Raw genomic sequence first — 24,680 nt, 5'->3', positions numbered from 1 at the left:
AATATAAAGAGAGAAAGTATTCATGATAATCCACTGCCTAATCTGGATCAAATTTTAAAGGAACCTTATGTAAAAATAATGAAAAATAAAATTTGTTTGTTTATAATCGGTTGCCAGCTGGTTTCAGTCCTGGTTTGACAAGTGAAAAAGGGGAGAGAAAAAAATGTCACACACAGACACACACATACATATATATATAAAAATATATACAAAATACTCTGGCGTGACGCTTTAAGCTTGACGTCGACTAGTCGCTGGCAGAGGTGTAAAGTAATAGTGTGTGTGTGTGGAATATGTTTATTCCACCCATGAACTTAGCCAGCTGATTTCACTAATTAATTATATCTCCTGGCTGAAAAACGGCTAATTAGCAAATCCAGGTGACTGGAACAAAATATTGAGGAGGACTTTTACTTTCTGAACCTCTGGTTGCTGGTCATGTGGCCTGTATTGTCAACACTGTTCTGTGATTCATCAATAAAATAGCTTAGAAACTGAAAAGTTCTAGCATATATTTCTTAGTAACTAAAACCCACAGTTGCACTATTAGTAGACTAGAGAGACACTGACAGGTAGAATTAATTTGCATGCAATCACTCTCTCACTAACGTATTCATAATAAAATAAATACAAAGACAAAAGAACTGTTAAAAGATAAGCTGTTATGTGAATAGCCTTGTGGGCAGCGCTGTGTCATATGCTGTAGCTGTACACAAAGCAATCAGTGTTTGAGTCTCAGCTCGAAGTTCAGGCTTATTTGTTCATCAATGACGTCATCAGCGACTAGTCGACGTCGACTCGACTTTCATCACATAAATGTCCACTTTTAAAAAATCTGAAGTCGTTCAACCCCTAATACACGCACGCACACATCAAACAAATAGTTTACTAAATTACATAATAGAGTGCCTTTTGTAAAGAGCCTCATTCTCTACAGCTGTTCAGAAAAAAAGCAAGAAGCATACAACAATCTCAAATGCAGTGTTGTAAGCGTTTACCTGACATCCTCCCCTTCTTCCAGTATAGACAGACAGATGGTGCATTTCTCCTCTGTGTCTTCCTCTGCCTCCTCCTCTTCCTCTTCCTTACCATGCAGCTTTCTCTGTGCATGAGGGAAAAAAAGCATAACCATTATGAGTAGTATCACTGCACCCCAATTCTCATGAACTGGTGAGCAACACTAGCACACATATTAGCTCTTTCTGTGTCTTCTTTCCCCCAAAAACATATGCAAATAGTTTATATGAATGTATTTAATTGGTATTTTTGAAAAATAATTGCTGCAGTTAATGATGGCGATACAAAAAAATAACCACAAAAAGCAGCATAACATGTTACATAAACATACAGCAACCGTCTTGTTTGTCATGAACAGTGTGCTGATCATAAACAACAGGTCAAGCAGAAACAAAACCTAAACTTCAGACAATGCACATTATATTTTTTTAAGAAACACAGACACACATTTGTTGTCAATGTGCTCCTCAACTAGATTGACTACGCCATTTTTAACTATTCCTGCCCCCGTTAACATCTACACAATATGTGAGCTAAAACATGTTTTCCCAAACTATTTGTTCACATTTTTTCTCACCGAGTTTGAGGTTGAGTGCATATTTTTCCCAACAGATGCCCATGCTTCAGGTGCTAACTGTTCCTCAGTGTCTCTCTCCACCACCTTCTGTATTAGGGCGGCAGGGTTTTAGATTACTGTTATTCAGAAATGTAATGCATTCTGTCATCTCCATGGAACCTTTTCCTACATATCAGTGACATTTCAAAGGTCTACACTATGCAGCTTTTGGCAATAAAAGGACTGGGTGAGGATTTGTGATGCATCTGATGACACAAAAGTTCTGATATTAGGCTCCTGGTGTGTGTCTAACAGGAAGCCCCTATTATTATATCCTCTGAGTCTTTTTGCAGACTGTCTGTCCATTATCACCAAACGGGACGTTATTTTGACCACCTCACATAAAACACTAATGTTTGCAAGTGTTCTCACCTTTTTGTATTTGTGTGGGTAGGTGCACCTCTCTATGGTTCCCTGAGAGGCCCCTCGGTTCACAGTCCCCAGTCGCTCTTCTAAATGCAGCAGATCCTGTTAAAAAACACTACTGGTTACATTACTGATTTTAAACGGGTCACATCATGAGGAATTCTTCATCACGGCCAGGTTAAACATCGGAACATCTACATTTATGCAGTCAGCAGATGCTTTTATTCAAAGCTAACAAGAGAGCAAAAGCAATTTGTCAAAGAGCCAAAAATAAATAATAATGTTTATTTAGGAAGCAAGCTAGAGAAGAGAAGAAACATTTTTGTAAGTGTGTGTTTTTGTAAGTGCATTGGTTTAAGGGTGTGTTATGGTTAACTGGTTAAGAACTAACAATAACCAATTCCCACTAATGGGAAAGTCTGTGAACCTTGAGTGTAGCAGCTGATGGTCTACATTTCTAACTTAAGAATTGTTAACAGTCAATGTAGAGTGGATTGTGCTGTAAATCTATCAAAATGTAATGCAGGCTGTGCAAAGAGGTTTTTATTGAAGGATGGGGTTAAAAATGATTCAAACTCACAGCCTATGAGTGAGCGGAGCCACAAAAAAAATGCTCAGAGCTTTTTATACAGAAAGAGGGTGTTTCTTAAAGCTACAGCAGCCACACACACACTTATTGTTTTAATCAATAATTTGATAATTTTATCACCGTAATGTAGGGTTTACCAGGACACAAACACGCACATGGGTATTTATTTAATAACACCATATATATACCAAATACTGTATGTTTCTTATGCATTCTTTAAGGAATGTGTTTTGATCTAGAAAGGAAGAAACTTTAGATCAACAATGATTTCGATCCATGTTCCAGATCTTACCTCATATGTGCGGCCAAAAGTCATTCTGGAGGAGATGTAGCGAATATGTGGATATGTCACCTCAGGCATTGAGCCAGTGTGCTGAAGGAAACAAAAATATGAAATTAGTGATGGCACCTAATGGGAAAAAAGACAAAAAGGACACTAACTATTTTAGTAGGTGTAAAAACACCTGCAATTAGGCCCCTGATATTTATGAAAGGCATTAGAAATGTTTCACACATCTGTGTGTGCATGTCACTCCATATGATTCAAAAGTAATTTTAGTCTTTCAAATAAATCCAATTCAAATTTCACACTTGAAATGTCTAATGAGCTTCCATTATAACTTGTGATGCATAATTCATGCACCCGTACAAATCCCCCTGTAATAACAGATGCTGCGGATACACGGCTTGGGGCTGCCGCCATTAATCTGTGCCATACCTGAGAGCAAATCAGGGATTTTTTATTCATGCTAATGTACGCATACATTTCAGCTGATGGAGGGGAGTAAGGACTCACCATCAGCTGGATGGGGAAATGGTGCAGTCTGGGTGGAGGGTGATAGTGAGGCAGATGCGGGTGCAGGTGTCCTGAAGGGTAGGGAGCTACAGTAACACCAGCTTCAATGCCCAGCTCCCTAAAACAGCAAGAACAACAACAACCGGCATGCTAAATCAGTGAAGAATATATTGTTTGAAACCAACATCATGACCAACAGATCATGGTTAGGGCTGCACGATATTAAAAAAAAAAAATGTTTTCCCGGCAATATATATATATATATATATTGCAATATGAAAATAAATTTCACCAGATGACTTGAATAGCTCTATTTGGAAAGAATGAATCATTCTAGAATGATTATGGTGATTTTGTAGGGGGGTGAATCTGCATAGAAAGCATAGATAAACACAATAGAACAAAGATACAAATGAAATGAACAGTGCTTTGTTTTTCAGGTAAGTGTAACAGAAATTTAATAATCAAGTGTAAAATTACACTGCAGTCTTCAATTTATAAAGTAAATGTAATTCATCTTTGTTAAAGCTATAAAAGTGATATTTTCCTTGTCTATTGTTGTTTGATTAACAATGATTCACTTTAATACTGAATAAACGTATCCAATATAGTGATATGCATCCATTTTCTTTCTCAACTGTTGATGTTCACATAGGCCATAAGTGGCTGTGTTTACAAGAATACTCGTCGATATGGGCATTTTGACATAATTATGCATGTATGTGTCTGTTCAAGCACAAATAGACGCAGAAGAGAGCAGAATTTGGTGTTCACGTGCTGCCTGTGTGGCTCTGTGTGCTATCACAGAAAACCGCGTGCAACTTCTGAAATGAGATCATTTTAAAATCTTCCTGCACTAAAATTGTTTCAAATCGCTTGAATGTTTAATATGACAGGACCTAAAACACGTGATTGAACAAATGATTAACTTTTGCTCTATGATTGTTAAACTTTGCAATTAATCTAAGAATCATGTGTGTTTCGAACCGTGGTGCTTGGTCCATATTACGGATCAACTACAATCCCAATACTTGACATCGTACATCCTGTGATGTGACTATCGCGGATGCACACATAGCGAAATCGCTGCTAAAACGATATAGGCCTATCGTGCAGCCCTAATCATGATATTACAGAGATGTTCAGTCACGTCAATTTGTAGGCCAACCAGGAAAGCTTATTCACCATTAACTCCCTCAGGAATATCTAATGGGTTTTTAAATAAGCTGTTTTCATTCATGTTGTTCCACAACATAAGTTCCTGTTTCATATCTCAAACATAGGTTACTAAATAAAAACTAGCAATAATAAGAAAATGTAAAAATTTAAAAAAAGACATTCTTTTAATCATAAATCCTGATTTTGTAAGCATAAACTGGAAACTCCTGAGGGAACCAATGGCTCCAAACCATCTGAAACATTAATTCAGAGAAACATTCAACTTTTTTAATATACTCTACCATGTGGTCCTCTGGTCAGCCTGCCGAGGGTGCGATGACATAGTTTGTGGGACGTGAATGTGATGTCCATGACCGTAGTTAGGATGCATTCTATGGGGATGTGGTGGGGGTCTCTCATGTGCTCGCCTTAAGGAAGGAGGAATACAATTTGTTACATAAAAAGACTAAAGCAGGAAACCATTTGCAAGGCATTAGCAAAGCACCTTATTTAAAGTTTTAGATTATTTTAGTTACACAAGGCTATGAGATTAGAGGTGGGTGGTATGACAAAAAACAAACAAACAAACATCAACTGTAATGGTAAACCACCGTTCAAAAGTTTGGGGTCAGTAAATAAATTAATACTTTTATTCAGTAAGGACACATTAAATTGATAAAAAGTGACAGTAACATTTTTAATTTCGAATAAAAACGGTTTTCTTTCTATTCATCCAAGAATCCTGAAAAAAAAAACATCACTGTTTCCACAAAAATATTAAGCAGCACACCAGTTTTCAACATTAATACTAAGAAATGTTTCTTGAGCACCAAATCAGCATATTAAAAGGATTTCTGAATAATCGTGACACTGAACACTACCTTGCTGGAAATTCATCTTTGCCATATAAAACAAATATAAAACAGGAATCACACAGCAACTCACGTCGGGTGCTGCATCATTCTGCGTCTCTGAACCTCCATCCTCTGCAGTATGTCGTGCTGGTGGAGCCTCTGGACAGGGTTTGGGCCCAGAACGGGCAGGTGCTGCAGTGCCTGGTGCTCAGGGGCAAGATGCTGAGACAGAGGGGCACTGGAGCCTGGTAGATGGTGGGCAGGCAGGGAGGGTGGAGGAGCAGGGGGCACCGAGTGGCCCGGGCCGTGAGAAGGCAGGGGGGTGTGGAAGGGGAGGACAGGGTGTGGGATGACATAATCACCCTGCGGAGGCGGCTGTTGAGGGGGAGGGGCATTGCCGTGGGAGTGAGGACAAGAGGAGGAGGACTGGTGGTGCAGGGGGCGTGGCAGAGGGCCATCTGGTAGAGAAAAAGCATAAACGTTAGTATAAATGGCAGAATGTAATCTCCTTTTCTTCCTGGATGATACAAATCTGTCATAAATGCCCGTGTTAAAAAAATGCATCAAAAACAATGAACTGTGTTGATGGTAACTATTAAAAGGATGGAAGAGTTTCATAGGAACTTCACGATGGCCCGGATATGGCCCGTGTAAGTGTGATTACCCTGGAGTGAACGACTTGTACGGTTTGCTAAGGATTTGACAGACAGAAGGGAATGAGGGAGAAAGTACAGAAAAACAAAGAAAAAGAATGACCGCGAGATAAATATAGAGCGAGAACAGGAGAGTGTGCAAACAGGTGCTCCAGTGAGCTGTGAGTGGCAATTACTCCACTAAATTCAGGCCCACCAGGGAGCCCTGCCACGCTCATTTATATTCCACACAACGCTATTGTGAGCAGAATCGGCAATTAAGTGGGACTGCTGGGCACACTACCTGCAGCACTTAACACATTAAACATCAGGTGTTTCATCTAATTACCATAAAGCACAGGCGCCAGCATCGCAGAATCTTCACATTCTCACTCACACACACACACAACAGAACACACAAGCATCATCTCACATCGATATTAGTTTATTGCCTTCTATTTAGAACATCCAATAAATTTGGGGTGCAACGGTTCTAATTTCTCCAGGTCCAGGTTGTATCATTGTCCTGCAGTCTCCTATTGATGCAGTAAATGCTTTGGTACATTGGTATTATGGGTGTAACAATTAGATTATTTTCCGTCAATACAATAAAAATGTGAACACTGTGATCAGCCATTATTTATCTGAATGCTGTCATTTTAATTTTTCAAATAAAATGTATTAAGTAAAACTTTTAAATGCATTTAGCTATATGGTTCAACAAAATGCAGCATACTGTTAAATTACATATACATTTTACTGTTTAATAAAATATAAAAATTTAAATTGTTTTCAGAAGAACTGTTATACAGGAAATGAAACCAGAACCATTTCACCCCTAAATCAGCATTGGAACATTAATATTGGATTGATATGATTCAAATATTACGGTAGAAGTGCGTACAGGGGGGGTGCATGTAGTGCCTGCAGGAAGAGAGCTGAGGAGGTTGGGGCTGAGGCTGGGCCACTATGGCTGAGCTGAACGAGTCGGCCACAGTCTGCTGGCTGGGTCCAGGTGCAGCCTGGGAAACGAAAGTAGGGGGCCGGGAGGCGGAGCCTGGACAGCAGGGGTCGAAGGCAGATGTGCCGTGGAAGCCTGTGCTGCCGGATCCACTGCTACGCACTGCACTGCTACTGAGATCCACCGGCAGAGTCTGCTAAGACAGTGGGAAGACAGAAACCAGAAGTTAATTCAGTGACAACTGTGATACATTAGAACAAAAACAACTGTTCCATAAGCGTATGGCTAATAAACTGAATCGGAAGGGACATAAATGTGTTGCTTTGGGGTTTCTAGGGTGTTCAGGGTGGTTGCTAAAACGTACAGAACTGTTTTTTAATAGAAACTAATAGTAGATGCAAAATCAAGCAAGTTAAGAGATGAACTTCACATCTGAAGATGTGGCCAACCTGCTACAGACTTGACTTTGCATATTTTATTACAGATGAATTATTTTAACAAAATATATATTTTTTTTACTATATATTATGTCATTTAAGTTTCAGGGACATTGTTTACCACTCCATATGAAATCATTATGCGCTGCCAACTGCTTGTGCCAGACTGAAGGAAATATTGATCGTTTTCAGCTATTTTAGCTGTTCTGATGAAATGTTGATAAAATGGCACTAGAGGACAATAAATGATAGCTGACAAATCCTGAAATGGTTAAGAGCTCAGCATTTGCTTCTTTATTTACATAAACTACTGTCTAACATGACAACACTACAATTGACAATTTACTTAAATGTGCTATAAGTGATATTTTAATAGGGTTGCACTCCATATTACCTGGGAAATGACACACGTATGGGTTATATGGGTTGCAAGAATGTGACTGTTAGTTAAAAAAGGATTTTTAAAATTAAGCACAATATTCAGTTTATTCTGCTTGTCACAATTTACACAAAACACTAAAATGATGTGCTACTGCTCTTCTGCTCCACCTCTGATTACAACGGTACCGAAACATCTTTGAAGGACAGGGTTGTGGAGAAAGTTAAGAAGCTCCAGAATGACTAACATCTTTTACAACACCTTTAAAGTATGCAAAGTTAAGTCTGCAGCAGACATGTACATGCTCAGATCACATGAGATTTGTGTCTCTTATCATTTTTGCAGCTGATTTGTATTCTCTCATTCACCAACCTAAAGTTTAATTTGTAGGGTTAAAGGGTTTGTTGAAGAACTAGCAATCGTAATAGCAAGTACCACTAAATATGAGCTAAATTTCTCAAAATAATATCTTCCACATACTTCAAAGAATGCACAAATCAGGTCCATATCTTTTAAAAATGTCACTAGCCAAAAAAATGACATGGATAAAAACCAAAACAGTATTAAATTCCTCTCGAAATGAGGCCATTCACCCCAAATCTAATCCTTAACACACTTTGATGTATAAAACATGCCTGACATCACCTCGCTTCACTAGTGCCTCCAGTCTGCGCATATCTGATGACTAGCTAACGACGATTACTGCTCAGTGCCCCCATCAAAGGCCACAGTCTTTCGCTGAATGCATTCAGCATAGCTCTATTCATGCTAAACATCATGATAGCCAAGCATGCATTGAGACAGTGTTACGGCATAAGCAACAAAAACAATTTTATACACAACTCTTTTTTTTTTGACACTCAAAAACTTACTCGTGCACACACAACACTTCTCTTTGCTGGTAAATAATAGAATTCAGCAGCCAAGACAATTAGTTCAGTGTGAATTATTCAACAAGACTGAGAGGATGGCCTCAAACAAACTCCCCTGTGGAAAAGCTCAGCTTCAGAAAAATACCTTGGTCATAAAGGTGCATTTGCCTTTTCATCGTCAAAACATGAAGGGTGATTTAGTATTTCATGAAGGAAGAATCTTAAATAATTCCAATCAAAAATATATGCTGTTAAATTTAAAACGTGTTAAATTAAAAACAGACGGGTTTTGTCAACAATACACACATTTTGCTGTGAGTTTGCACAGTCATCGTGTTATTTTGATTATTCACCCCTCAATGTATGAAGCAAAACATTCCCCCCCCTAAATTTATTTATGAAGCAAAAAGAGTTTAATTCATGCACACACACAATTAATATAGAAGCCAAGGAAATAAGAACTAGAATTATGGAATTCGGTATCAACAGCTACAGAAGCTTATAATATCCTAGCTTTCTCCTAAATAGACATCCAAGGTTCTCAAGAAGCTGACATGCGGGTATGAAGGTACCTGGTCGTGGTACTGGTTGCTGCTGCTCACCCCTCCACAGGGTGCAGGTATGGCAGTGGACCTTTGAAGAGGGCAGCTGGACTCTGGGAAGGCTAAGGAAGAAGGGACCGGGGTGGCATGGTGGTGATGGTGGAAGTGGTGCGGGTGACTGTGGGAGTGCTGGGTGCCAGATTGCGGGGGGCCGGATTGCTGCGTCGCCCCACCCTGCAGGCACCCTGAGTGGGTGTGCCCCAGGGAGAGGTGCCCTGAAGATGGCCCGCTGCAAGGGGAGTGCTGGGGGCAACAAGAGGGCAACCTAGGCATCGCCACACCTCCGTTCTCACCCGACAAGCTTCTTCTGCTGTCATCTGATTGGGGCAAAAGAACACATGAATTAAAAATCAATTCAAACATACCAATAAACAATGTTACTGTCAATTATTAGATAGCAGCGTCTTGATAGTTTACCTTCATTGGCAGTGGTGGTGCTGGGTCCTGGCACTCCACCATGGCTCTGAGCAGCCAGTGTGCTATCAGGGGCGGCCGCTGAGCAGCTACTGGAGGGACCAGGACCCTCCTGTGGCGATTCTGAGGTACAGGCATTATGGGAAGAGGAAGAAGAACTGACCAGCTGTGGGTGTGTGCTGTTAGAAGTGGTTGGCACGACTGAGAGATCTGAAGATGGAACAGCATAAACAAAGACAAACAAACACATTTTTATTTATCGGTATTGATCGATATTTAATTGTTCATGTTTATTTCCCATATTTTTACTTTCAGATTATAGTCGTCATCATCAAACAATCACTTAATAAAGTACATTTTTAATAAATGATGATTTAAAATGATTTAATAAGGCTGTTAAATGTCATCCTTAGCAAATCTCAAAATGTACACCACTATTAAAAAGTTAGGGGTTGGTAAGATTTTTTTGAATGTTCTTGAAAAATCTCTAATGCTCTCACCAAGGCTGCATTTTTTAATATATAAAAAATACAGTAATATTGTGAAATATTACAGTATAAAATGCTGCTTTCTATTTTAATATATTTTGAAATGTAAATTATTCATCTGATGGCATAATGTGGAGGTACCTGAATTTGCATGTAGCATTTAAAATGACTGATTTCAGTTCTTTGTGCGTTTTATTTTAAATAATTAAAGAAAATTAATAATCAGTACGTATCAGCCAGAATTGTAAAATCTGTGATTCCACACTTTTGACAAATTCTCACTAAGCTAGTACCCAAAATCCCATTTAAGTACACCTTTAAGAATAATTACAAGGGTTTTAATAAGAGCTTACGTAACTTAAAATGTTTCTTGCAACTGAGAACAGATGGTTTTCTCCAGCTCTAGAACATCAGTGTCAGCGTACGTGTGCATTTTCACACTTACAGACTTTATTCACGAAGTGGCCCATGAGGATAGTTACTCATTACCATTCCATTGCGAGTAATCCATCTGCTTTTTCTTGCAAATTAATTTCTCACTCCATCAAAAGAAATGCAAATGCAATCATATCTCGGCCTGCTCTTTTACCACCCCACCAGCTACAGACCCCCAGAGAAAAAGAGACAAACAAAGAGACACTTTATGACAGTAAATCAAGCGAAACAATGTAAACCAGTTTTCCTTTGACAAACCTTGAGATTTGGGAGCATATTACAGATTAATGAGATAACACTACAAAGATTTTTTTTTCCTTATTCAGAATGGCAGTTTAATTGCTTCCTATAGTAGTTCTCTCTGAGTCTAAGGAGCCAATGGCTGATTGCATAACAGAGAGACTTCATTACGGTGCCTGCAAATGAAATCAGAATTAAACTCAATTACACACAATAAAAAGGGATGCTTTTGGTGTCCATCAGTCTGTGAGAGAATGCTTTGCAGCTGCAGAGGCTATTTATGCTGCTATGCAAGCTGAAAATATATAGATTAATCATTACGAACGGGGCCTGAACACACAGTCGAACTGAAATCCACAGCGCTGAACAACACTACCCGACTCTACCAGATTCTTTCCTCCTCCCCCTCACAGAGATAAACAGCTCAAAGAGAGAGAGAGGGAGGGAGGACCGCTCACAGTGAAAGATGAGTAGATTAGATGTGACATCTAATATTTCCCAAACCCACGCAGTTTTGAACTGGGTGATCTAACTCTCATTCCCTCCTTTATGTTCCAGACCTGAAGACCATCACTACAGCACCGAGTCGCTCATCAAATACTCATCAAACCTGTTACATTTCCAAAAAAGGCTGACACGCACAAAATAATATCTCCCTTGATTGTTTTTTACTTGTTTTGGTTACGCAATGCATATCTGTTGTTTTAAAAGTTGCAGTTGTAGCTCATGTATATAGAGCACTTGAATTTTAGCAAGAGAAAAGGCCATGACCAGAACAACATTCAAAAGGCCTTTTTATGTTCTAAAATGAGAGGATATTATATTCCTGTTGCTTTCTCCTTTCAACTGCCTTTGGTGATAATCTGAATGGATGGTGGTTTTCAATCCTGGATGCAGCCAGGGATCATGAAAAACACATGGATCCATAGACTCTTACTCCTCTAAATCTAAAGCTTTTAAACTTTATTGTATAATGACTGAAGTAGCACAAACTAAGAGAAGAGAGGTAATGATACAGAGAAGGCACAAAGGAGAATATTAGGAATGCACAATACATTGGTACCATATTGGTTATCTGCCAATATTAGGCGTTTAAGTTATCGATATCAGTCTATATTGGATAATTAATTGTGCATGATCATGTCCATTATTTTTACATTTAGATTACCTTTAAAGGTGCTCTAAGCGATCTCGCGCGTTTTTTAGGCCAAAACTTTTTTTTTTTTCACATACCGCAAACATCTCACTATCCGCTAGCTGCCTGTCCCCTGCCTGAACACACTGTAAAAAAACGCGGTCTCTGCAGAGAGCCCAAGCTCCCCAAACAGCAGCAAAAACAAACTGAGCAATAAACAGAGCGACCCGCACCACGAAACATAACAAACTGTTCCAGCCAATAACCGACAAGAATGATGTGGGGTGGGGTTTGGGGGGTTATTGCGTGGATGAGGAGGGAGGGTCTAGCTAGCCTCCGTTTTGTTTGATAATAATTCAAACATCAACAAGAGGTTACGCCAACCGAGATCGCTTAGAGCACCTTTAAGATCACATAGCACTCACTTAAAATTGAATAATTAATTAAAAAAACACTAATAATTTAATAACAGTGTTAAATATAATCTTTAGCCTGTCTCAAAATATAGATTTTTCATTTTGGACATTTATAATGTTGTGATGCATATTCACTTGAAGTAGCATTTAAAACAACTGATTTTAGTTAAGTGTGTATTTTTATTTATAGATAAAATAACAGTGTTTAACATTTGGCATAACATTGCAATTCTCGGTTTATCATATCAGCCAGAATTTTAATATTGGTGGATTCATACAGAGCTCCACACCTGACATACAGGGGGAAAAAACAAGATATTGTTGTCATGAAGTATGAATTTGTTCAGTCAATTATTAATTTATTCACACATTTTAAATAAATCATGGGCACATTAGACAAATATGTTCCCTGAATTTAAGTGGCAACAAAATAACTAAACTAATACAAAAATGAGTATAATGTAACCATGATTTACTTAAAGAAGGGAATCAATTCCTAAACAATTAAGTCACAGGAACAAATTCTTAATTAGTGGGCACTGTATCTAATTTTTATAATTGCCTGCATGTCATGTGCGGGGCTCAGTACATCTCCATATCATGTAAATGAATAGAAAAGGTCTCCTCACCGTCCTCGTCCACGGTGAGGTCCACCACCTCTCCAGCGCTCTGTCTGAGTGGCTGGATGACTGTGGACAGACGATGACGGCCACGTCCCTCTTGAGCTCGGCTCTGGGAACAGCTGGGCCCCCAGTGCATCCTGCCATGGCTCCCTACCGAACGCGGCCTGCATAACACACAAGAAACAGTTCACATTAACATAACTGTAAAACTATTTAAAAACAACGGCAAAACTCAATCTGGCCAGTGATGTGACTGGTAAAAGTGAATGACTGTTTGAGGACAGAGCAAATGTACTGCAGGAGTGGACCTGTGTTTGTGGTTTGGACTTTTGTTGTTTCTAGTGAGCTGCAATAGGGCATTATAGCAGCAACTTCATTAGCTGGGACGTAAACAAGAGCCAGTTGACATGAAAGCTAGAGCTTTTCCCACACACACACAGACAGACACATTATAAACCTATGAGAAGATTCATGAGAACATAACATACAAGTATTTCACACATACCGATACATAGAACCACGACCGGTGACATCCATAGAAAGAAAAAAAAATCTTTCACACCATAACCTGACACAAACCATGCAAATCAACAGATAAACAACAGGCTAAACCTGCCACATGATCCAAGACCTTTGAGGAGCATGCATCAATAAAAATGTATTTTGCTAGAGCAAGAATCCAGAAGAGGGCCACTCCTCAAAGCCTGAGCTCCCTGGTGTAAACAGTGTGAAGGGAGGGGAAGAGCTTGAGCATGCTGAAAAGGGGAGGGGCTTGTGTGCAGGACGATCTGAAATGCAAGCCCTCTGTCAAGGGCTGATGTAATTAACTATCATTAATCACATCACAGGTATTACAGCACTAATTTGAATACCATGACATGCACGATTCTACCACACAGATTCTTTCAAATGTTTCATTCCGTGTTAAGACAGCTGCGTTTTTTTCTTATGCAGCCTCTGCTTAATGCTAATCCTGTTCTCTCACAAATAAAAAACAGGCTTGTTCATAACTTCAGATATGTTCAGTAACCGTAACCGTATTTGAAACCGTATTTATTAAAGGGTGTGATTTTTCTAAATAATCGAAACCATGACCTTGGTGTTGCGAGTGTCATTCTCTACTTTTTGAGCAACAGGAATTTAAGCAAAGGCAGCTTTATTTTTTTTATATTTTTTTTTAAACAAATGCACCATCTGGGTCACACAGAGCACAAAACTGATCGGCTCCGGTCAAAGACAAAAACTGGATCTAAATATACGGATGACACAAAGCTTATATTGCAGTCTTTGAGAGTTACCAGAACCTCACATGAATTGTAAAAATTAGTAATGCAGTATATAACATAATATAAAAATTGTGATGTTTAGCAGTGAGTTTTTTTTTACACTGTTAAATGGTGTGGAGAGTTTAGTTTCCTTTGAAGAGTTTAAACAACATGGCAGTTTTCCAAAATTCCAAATAAGTTATTCTGGAATTCTGTAATCACTCTAGGAATTCTACCCCTCTGTGAGGATTTGATTCCATAGCAGGGGCGCAGCAGCCCTGGTTGCCGTAAAGCAGTGTGTGTCTGGGAATTGAGTTGTTCTCCAGTCTGGGATTTAGCGGCCCCAAGCCCCTGTGTCTGGAGAGTAGGGTAGCCCCCTGCCTCCCAACCCAACACTGGTGAGCCTGTTAACCACAGATTGCATCATTAAAACATCAAAACAAAATGATTACCAACAGGCTTGGAGGGCTGAGGGATTCCCTTGAGACCAGGTGAGTGACTTCAGAATATTCAGTTTCCTTGAGAACGCCTCAGTTAGTCCGTTTACATGCAAAATCTTACACCGATTATGCTTAATAAACAGTCAATATATAGGTCACATAACAGTATTTTTATATAAGGTAAAGGACATTAGCAGTTTAAGCAAAATCAATTCAGCACACATAGATTTTGCCCATTACCCCAATTTACTTCTGCTTGTAAGCACCTTTTCTGGCTTCATCTATTTATGTTCTGACAGAGCTAGTCATCTCACATTTTCACAATTAAGTAACTGACTGTCTGCATACAACAAAACACAAAAAAAATAAGTTATTTTGATACTGATTTAAAAACATTTAGGGGAGCAGATCAGATTAAACGGTGAATTCTCAGCATCAGTATTCAGAGCAAAGGCTATTACAAAAAACATCCGAAGGCATCCTCCAGAATATTTGTACTCAGGACAAATAAAATACAAAAATTATGTTAATATAAACCCTCAACGCACAATTCCTGCTTCTTTAATAATCCACTCGGAATGCAATAATAGGATGTCCTACCCGCCTGTTAATTTATGCATTTCCAAACCTCCGCGCACGCTGCTCGCGCAGACATCACGTCATCAGCGTGTTTCATGAGGCTATGCAGAGTTGTAGACAGACAGTCACAGAGCACCGCAAACAAACAGAAGCCGCCTTTTACAGTTCCTCCTGAACCAAAACAACGATCTATGCTGCGTTCACACCATAACTAGTGTAATTAAAGTGCCCCTATTATGCTATTTTAAAGGTTCCTAATTTTGTTTTTGAGTCTCACAACAGGTTATGCATATCAAAGGGCAAATATTTCTCATAATATACATTGCACATAACCTAATTTCTCAAAGACTCTAAAACGACTCGTACAAAGTCAAACTCCGAAAATTCAGTCTCTCTAAATCTGGCTCCATCCTTTATTGTTATTCAAATAAGAACGACAGACAATCTGCATTTATTGATACACTTTTAGGTAGTAGTGGGCCACAGCTGATTAGCAGAAGTATTCCAGTAAGACAGTAATAATGTGACGTGAGTTCGCCAGAGACCTACACAATATAAAAACTACGTATTTTGAACACCCGGTAGAAAATATACATACATGAATTGATCATACTTACAGGATGTGATTCTGAGGAGCAAGTTAGTGCAAATAAAGTGGGTCCTGAACCATCTTACATGGATAAGTGTTTTGTAAATCCCATTTAGATCTGAGAATCATCAAAAGATCTGAGATTTGAGAATCATCAAAAGATTGATGTAGTATTGCCGTGGTAATTTTAACCACTGACACTAATTTTGGAAGTGTATACAAAGATAATTTTCTTTTGCAGTGCAGAAAACAGCATCATCTCGACATGTACACAAAAACATGAACCAGCTACAGTGTTTGAGGGCAGGTAAGAGCAGCCAATGAAGAAGACCATAGCTTTATGTAAATTTGTTACGTATGAATGTTACGGAAGTAAGACTGGAATTACTGACGACTCGTTTCGGCAGTTCAGAATCGATTCTTTCTTTTGGAGACAATAACTTTATCATGCATTTTGATCTTTGAAACTTTACATTCTGATCTTTGAAACTTTACATTCACAGCTATATTACACACTGCATGAAAGGTAATATCTGAAAAAGCATAATATGGAAACTTTAAGAGCTGACAACCAGTGACATTCTAGTCAACATATGTGTGGTCACATGTTTTAAAAAACATGCTATTCTACAGAGACTTCAAACAAGGCTCATCCAATTAGATTTTATATACAGAACTATCAATATTAAAGAAAGAGAAAAATGATAAAATAATATCATGCCCAAAATACCAAAGACCCCAAGTTCTTGAGGAAGCTTTGAGAGTGTCAAATCAGGCACGGGTGCTGGGAATACCCGAGGCTGTGTGTGACACTGTTCTTTAATTGGCAGGATCACAGGCTGAGCCAGAAAAATCACCTGAGACCTGCCTCTAATTACCCACAAGGAGGTCTGGGATTATTTTGTAATTTACAGCAGCGTGGCATTTTGAGTCTATGGTTAGGCCGGGCTCTGTAAACACCGGAACTGACAGGGTGGTACTAAGGAGGGAGGGGAGGTAGGATTATTTTGGAACTTGAGGAATTTTAGATCTTTGTTCACACTCCACAGTGCCTTGTTTGCAAACGTATTGTTGGAATTATTCTTCCTGTACGTCTTACCCTAGCTTACAGTGGGCGGGATCAACACCAGTGTGTTCCTGAAGGTGGCGTAAAGGTCAGATGAGGGGCCCTGTGCAGAATTTGAAAGGGAGCCTTGACATTTCTTCACTGGGCTTTCTTAATAGTCAGCCAGCCATTTATTTATGTAAAACGACAGAAGTCCATGCAAAATGTGTCAAATGCCTCAGGATGCCTGTGTGTGTGGGAAGACGTCTGCAGAGTTCTGCAAGCTTCTGCATTTAAAGACAATGTGCTGGGATGAGATGGGGGAGGGGTGAAAGAGTCGTTGGAGTTGCTTACTAGCCAAGCAAGTGACCATGCACAACCATCGAATAGCATCTCGCTTTACAAGGATAAAGAAACATTTTCAGGCAAGATGACGATGACCACAAGAACAACAATTAAAATACATAATGCATTGCAAACATACAAATTTCCTATTCAAATGCAAAATGCAAACAACATACAAATAGTCACAGCTGCTTGTGCATATTGTGAGCTCCACCCAACCCCCCAGGAATTAATAGTCTGTCAATCTACGCAATTTCTTACACTCATACTTTCCCTCGCCATTCTCCATATGCACTATAAACAAAGGATCTTTGAGTGTAAGAGCTTCATTGCTCATCCAGCTGACCTTAGACACCCAGAGCCCCTCCTCCAACTGAGAAACACACTCAGCATTCTGCTGCAAGTCCAGGCACCTCAGGGAGATGGGAAAGATTAAATGAGACCACTACTCACAACATAACATACATCCAGTTTCTGGAAATCCTTTCCATAGGCATTAGTTTAGACTAGGGCAGGGGAAAACAGAACAAGAAGGAAAGCAAGAAAGAAGATTATGGGTGAGGAGGGAAAAAAGGAGGGTAAGAGAGAGAGAGAAATACTAGAAAATCAAATGAAGCCTGTTGCCCTACACTATGATTATCTGAAGAGCTCTGAAGAAACTAATATTTCATAGCTAAGCCTTCTAAAAATTGTTTACAGAGATGGATATGGATGGTCGACTAGTCATCCAACAACCGACTATTTGATTTGTAAGGTTGACTAGTTCATATGTTTTTGACTATGCGCAGCCTTTATTAGGGCCCTATGAAATCGGTTTTATGTTTTCTCAAAATCTGTTTTATTTTTTCTCCAAATTCCGCATTTTACGTTTACATTTTTCTGGACTGTTTTTTTTTTTTTTTTTTTTTTTACTCCCATTTTAATGATAAAATTAAATTTGAGTAATCAAATAGCCTGTCTAATTCACTTAAATTATGAAAACTTAAATTTTTTACAATTTTTAAATAAACTAAATGTTTGGGATTACCAAATTCTGTTTTCTGTTTTAAGATTTCTGGATTCCATTTTAATGGTTTAATTATTAATCAATAATTTTCATGACAATCAAATGAAGGCATAAAACATTAATTTAATTAGTCTTTTAAACATTAAATTAATATACCTTTTTTGTCAAGCAAAGTGCTGCACAAAAGAGCTTTACGTTAAAATTAAAACATGGAAAACATTTTTTGATTATTCCTTAAAAAATGAAGTCTTTATTATAATTACTTATTAGTGTTAGTATTATTATTGCATTGAGACATCGCTAAATTCTACTGTTCAACAGAAAATATAATTCTGTCGCAATTTCTTCAAATTAACCCGGACTTTTATTTTGACGGGTTGCCGTAAAGACCTTTGGGTCTCTCCCGTCTCAATGTGCATACTATCCATCCTAAACAGTATGAGAGATTAAAATAAGTGTGTACCAAAGCATAGTATGTTGAAAAGAGAATGCCAGAAGAGAATGATCTACTATTTCCGGTGGATTTTCGAAGTGTGGATCCGTGTACACGTGTACACAATATTAAAGGCTAATATTGCCCACAACCCATTGTGTTTTGGAGGAGGAACTACAAACACGAGTAAAAGTGTTAAAAAACTACAAAACATAGCAAATATGCGTGGCCAACGGTGAGAGGTTTAGATAAAGGTTTGAGTGACTAATCAAAGTTTAACCTGATAGAAAAATATTTATTTAATATTGTCCGTGTTATATTTTATCTGCAATAACAATGTGGACTTTTATAAAGATCCGTTTGGCCATTAACTTTTAAATGCATCATTATGCATTAATATGAGGAGAGTTCTCTGCATGAAAGACTGCGGATCAACGTGATACTGCATTTCTCTCCGATACAGTAGGAAATCAAATGAAATGTGGAGGATTTTATCTTTGACAAGATGATTGACAAGGCAGTTTACTGTGACAGGATGCGTGTAACTAAGCGACAGAGAGCAATGAGCAATACAACCGTTAAAGTTGCACGCAGCATCTGTGTGTTTATGACATATGATATGACGATAGTTTTTCTCAGATGAAGCGGTAAAAAGCTGATGGAGTGACTCTCAGAGCGGCTCGGGGGATGAAGTTCAAGCATTCATGTCCTCATATAGTGAGATGGCAGAGGCTGAAAGTACCGTGAGCATACCGCGTGCTTCAGTGTGTGTGTGTGGTAAATGAAACCGCCCGTCTGCGCCATTCATTCACATAGAGACACGCAGAACATGCAGGATTCTTATTTAAATAGTCTTTTTTGTGGTTTAATATAATTCAATTTTTATGCCTGGATACCACGGTTACTTTTGTGTTTTCCACATCACTGAAATCATAGCGCCCAACTTTATGAACAACCCCTGTGAATCTAATCATGCCTAGTAGATGCCAATTACAATTCTATACTATTTTGTCTAAATACATTTTAAAACAACATTTAAAATACAAACATATTAATACATAAATAAAACTTGAAACTAAAATCATTTTAAATGCTAAGTGAATTTAGTACTCACTTATATTACACATCACACATCAATATAATGTGCAATAAAAAAAATTACACACTAGCCTATATGTAGCAGAAGGGAAGATAAAGTGAAAAGCTGTCCCATAGAACAATCAGAGAATCTGCCATATTAAAATAATTAATTGTAAATTGAAAAATCTTTTCTAAATGATTATGCATTTGATCATTTGCATTATCTCTCAAATAACAAGTGCAATTTCTCTGGATAACAGCGAATACAAACTACACAGTCACCCTGCTCAAACGTGCACTCACAAAAGACCCCCATTTTCCTCTGACCTTGGCCACGTGATGTTTTCCTGAGCTGTAAAGCCTCTCCCTCCCCCTTCACTGAAGTTCAATCCAAACCACAGCACAGTGCACAGCAGATATACGGTCAGCCGATCAGCATTCAGTCACAAACACACTAGCCTACATTCCTGCACACTATCTGTCTCTCCCATCCTCACTCTTCACACTAAAGCCATATAATGGTAGGACCACATGATTCCAGCTGCATTCCAATGCTGTTGTTTGATCAGAGATAATAGTCCTCATGACCTTTAGGAAAATACATGAGTGTGCTGATCTTTCTGAATCTGATGAAGAGGAAGAGGGAAAAATCTAAAAGCAAACAAACAATATATAACTGCTCACTGTATAATTGGCTAACCTAATACGTAGACAGCAAAATCAGCAGGCAAGTCAGACTTCCTCAAGGTTCTCCGGCAGGATGCGCTTCAACACCCAAACACAAGCACATGGCCGGCAGGCGGGGCATGAAAACCACACACATCACCTGTAGGGACAGAGGGAGAACTGGCATCCCTGCCATGTGACTAAACCAATGGAGTCACACTTTGGTTACATTCAGAATAGAATACTAGTATACTGCTAACCGTATACTAAGCACTGTACAATGCAGGATAAATCTATGGTAAGGATCACTTATGACATGTATTGCGAACACAAAGCTCTGAAGGATTTTATTTTGACATGTGCGGTGTCTGAATATGCCTACTTCCTTACTGTATAGTAGGCGAAAAACTGTATGTGAAAAGAGTAGTATGTCCGAATTCACAGTCCCTCCAAATTTTCGCGATTCCGCTACTGCTAAATACAACGCAAAAGCAACAAAATGACAAATTTTTTCACAAAAAATAAATCTAATTGAACTTATTTACCTACTTTAAACTTGTAATGGATTGTTTTCAGGAAGACACAGGTGTTGCTTAGTTATGTCAGCACAGCAAGACCGCAAACGAGAACTCAATTCGGTACTAGCATACTGACCGGTGTCAGAATCTCTGTGGATTTCTGTGCACACGCTTGCCATCTGTAAGCGCGCAAATACCAAATTGTGTTCTCTTTCGAGGATTATTGCGCCTGAACGGACAAATACACACATAATTATCTTAAAATGTCAGTCTTGGTGGTTATGTCTTAAGTGAACCAACCTTTTGGGTAGGGATGTGATGGTGAGGACATTTCCCCACCGTTTAATCGATGTGTGACAACGCCGGTAATACTAGTATCACCGGCGGGGGCTTTTAAATCGCTAATTAAAATATCGCTAATTAAAATTAAACGCATTATAAATGTTAGAAATGTATTGCTAAAAAATATTACAAAGACTGTGAACTGTGAAGTACTGAATTGTGGAGTTAGACCGTTAAACAGTTTTTCACTATTGCTGTGTTCCGGATTTCTTGGGCGGGGCTAAAACGGGGGCTTGATGACACACTGGAGCCCCTGAACTCCTGGACACGCCCCTACTTGATGACGAACTGGAGCCACTGACGCTGGCCCCTCCCCTAACAATAGAGCACATTCACATCAGTTTGCCGCTCAATCGTAAGCTACTGTTAGTACTATTAGTTACTACAGCCTACAGTTTGCTAGCTAGCTATGCCTTCGTCACGGAAATGCGTACTACCTGGATGCGATCATGCGAAATCCTAGTGGGACTGCCGGATGACCTACTACTACTAGATTCTGGAGAGCACATACTAAGGATACTTCCCTATCCCATAAGGCCAGTTAGGCCGGGAGAGGATTTGTAAATGATGAGAAGCAACACAACTCACATTGTAGGTCATATGAGAATGCCAACGAGTATGTCCAGATGGCATTCATACTACAGACACATTCATACTAAATAGAACATACTTTTTTTAATGGTCAAAGTATGTTTTAATGCAAGTATTAAGTACCTACTCTGTGAATATGCAATTTTGGAGGCAGCCATTGTCTAAGTTGCAAAGAGAGATTTGGTCCCCTTTAAGAGGTTCTTACATGTTTGCTCAACATCTTATATAGTGTGTATATCTTATATAGTGTGTATATATTATATTGAGAATTGAAAAATTTTAAATACAAAAAAAGCTACAATTTTGTTTACTTAAGATTGTTAAATATTATTTTAAAATAGTATGGAAAAAAGAACACATCATGACTAACTTTTTAAGACTTAAAAATCCCTATGGGAAAAAAACTTCCAGAACAAAGGCTTCAGAAAAAGTGGACAGGCACCATTGCACTATAGTAGTATGTTATTTTGAACATAGCCAGTAAATCCCTGACAGGCCCGCCTTCTTTCCTGTGACCAGCACATCCTGAACATCCACTGAGAAGGCCAGCACGCATTACTTTACAACTGGCAACCGTAAAATTACTAATGTTTGTACGCATGTTAAATAAACATTCCTCCAGGCTTGACTTGCTTGTGAAAACTTGTGTTTGCTGTCTATCATTCATGCGGTCACAGAGGTTTATGGGCTTTAGTGAACACTATGGGATAAAACATGCAAACATGTACCAGTGAATAAACAGCCTGAGGAATTACTCATCCAACTCTAAAGTCTCAACGATTCAGGTCCTGAAAAAGAAAACACCACCACGATCAACCTCCAACGCACAGCCCACAATGACGAAAGTTCTGTATTCGACGGGCTTGACTGAATGACTTTGCTGGCAGGCGTGTGGTGGCGTCCGGTACTATTTCTGGCAGCTGTTAAAAAAGTAATAGAATCAAGAAATGATTCTCAGCTCAGGAACAGACGCCTCAATAACAATTAGGAGTGATGTGGGACACCAAAAGCAAATCAAGCAATGGGAAGAGGTGGCGCAGTTCAAACAAAACCATATCAGATGTGATTGAGTTTAGAGCTTCTATCAGATTTCAAAGGGAAGGCATGCTGAGAGCTCCGTCTGACATAGTTTGGGCAAACCAAGTCAAAATACCAGAGGCTTTCGAGTTTATTAAATGGATATGCTATGTAGCAAGCTTAAAAACATTTAATCTACATGCAAAGTTTCTGCTCTTCTGTGAATAGCACTCAAGCAGAGGCAGTGTACTAAACTCCTTTCACAAGAATGTGAGAACATCCTGCATGTCATAAGACAAAAAACAAAAAAACAAAAAAATCAGAGAACTGAGGGAACCTTGTTTGATTTTGGTACACAGAAAGACGAAAGGAAGAGAGGGAGAGATAACATAACACTGGAGACCGCCAGCATCATGTCTAAACCCAGATGTGCCCTCCCATCTGGACTGGGGTACCAACAGCTCCTCACTGGGGATTTCAGAGAACTGTAAGCAGCCATGAACCTCAGTGCAGTTCAGATGAGTTTCATATAATGGCATATGAAGAACATATTTACATCTGCTTCACCAGAAGTTTAACAGCTGTTCTCTGCAAATATTACAGTACTTGCTCAAATCCAGCTGCATTGACTTGAGAAATCTCACCTGAAGGCATCTCCGACAGTTACGATCTCCACTTCACTGTCCGTGGAGGTGACGTTGATCTCCTCGCTGGCAGGCACTGCAGGTGCAGGAGTCGCTTCGATCACAACCACGTCCTCATCCAGGACACCTAATAGATAACATTGATAAGCTCATTAGTGCTAACATTCAAGCAACAGTGCACTGAAATCTACTTGTACAGAGCAAATATACACAATTCAGAGCACAATTACTGAACAGGAAGATGAAGAGATGTAGTAGCTGAGCAATCAATAAACTACACATTTTATTTCCAGTAGTATAGCCTACATTTAGCAAAGACAAGTTTCTTTATATAGCACATTCCATGGTAATTCAAAATGCTTTAATGTAAAATAAAAATAAATAAAATAATTTGATGCAACACTGCAAGTTAGCTACTGCACATGCTAAAAATTCCCATGGCTAAACAACCCCATATAAAACAAGCAGTTTGGAAAATGGATGGATGGAAATTCCTATGGTGTTGTTTTAAGATTGTATTCATTTACATGACTTTTCCATGTCTAGAAATCAAACATTTAAGAAGAATTGAAACAATTTTAAGTCATCTTGAGGCACCATGACAGTTTGCTGAGGCCCTCTAGTGGATCCGGCACCATTAATTGAGAACCACTGGTTTAAATCAGACAAGTGGTTAATTAATTTTGTACAGGGCAGATAGCCGGGTCTATCTCTGTTGTCCACTTATAGTCATTTTTGATCCATCCTCTCAAAAGCATCAAACTTCATACAGGTACTAAAAACAAAATCAACATATTACCAACATGATGTTCATATCTTATTGCTTGTAATTTGCGGTCACTGGAAATCTTTAAACCTCACATATGATGATGTTTGATGTCAAAAAAACCTCCAGAACAGTGAAGGGCTCCTCTAGTAAAATGTTTATTTTTGAAGTATAACCAATATACATTTAGCATATTTTACATAATATCTAGCAAAATCCCAGCAGGTTTTTGACGAGAAGCACATATACACACTACCATCAAAGAGATTGGTGGTCATATTCTGCCTCGAATCTCGATCTGTACTTTTGTAGTGTTATCTGAGC

General features: G+C 38.8%; 1 protein-coding gene across 8 annotated transcripts in view; it reads right to left on the bottom strand.

The window, feature by feature from the left end:
- Positions 1-35: 35 nt before the first annotated feature.
- Positions 36-24,680, bottom strand: part of rnf111 (ring finger protein 111) — a gene marked incomplete at its 3' end in the record, with an annotated part of 44,082 nt that continues 19,437 nt past the window's right edge. The window contains exons 3-15 of one of the 8 annotated variants that reach the window (XM_079597293.1): positions 23,591-23,717; positions 13,037-13,194; positions 9,697-9,903; positions 9,250-9,596; positions 6,933-7,185; positions 5,488-5,854; positions 4,845-4,970; positions 3,385-3,502; positions 2,881-2,961; positions 2,006-2,101; positions 1,595-1,681; positions 999-1,102; positions 36-129 (exon numbers count right to left, since the gene is read on the bottom strand). In XM_079597293.1, coding sequence (XP_079453419.1) covers positions 66-129; positions 999-1,102; positions 1,595-1,681; positions 2,006-2,101; positions 2,881-2,961; positions 3,385-3,502; positions 4,845-4,970; positions 5,488-5,854; positions 6,933-7,185; positions 9,250-9,596; positions 9,697-9,903; positions 13,037-13,194; positions 23,591-23,717 — 2,135 coding nt within the window. Of the gene's footprint in view, positions 130-994; positions 1,103-1,594; positions 1,682-2,005; positions 2,102-2,880; positions 2,962-3,384; positions 3,503-4,844; positions 4,971-5,487; positions 5,855-6,932; positions 7,186-9,249; positions 9,597-9,696; positions 9,904-13,036; positions 13,195-23,590; positions 23,718-24,680 lie in introns of those variants that run through there. The other 7 variants (XM_079597294.1, XM_079597297.1, XM_079597298.1 and 4 more) reach the window with 7 other exon arrangements.

Source organism: Phoxinus phoxinus, assembly GCF_949152265.1.
Source record: "Phoxinus phoxinus genome assembly, chromosome: 2".
Lineage (NCBI taxonomy): Eukaryota > Metazoa > Chordata > Actinopteri > Cypriniformes > Leuciscidae > Phoxinus > Phoxinus phoxinus.
Note: the sequence above shows the minus strand (reverse complement) of the source record. Positions and strands in the feature narration are given on the sequence as shown.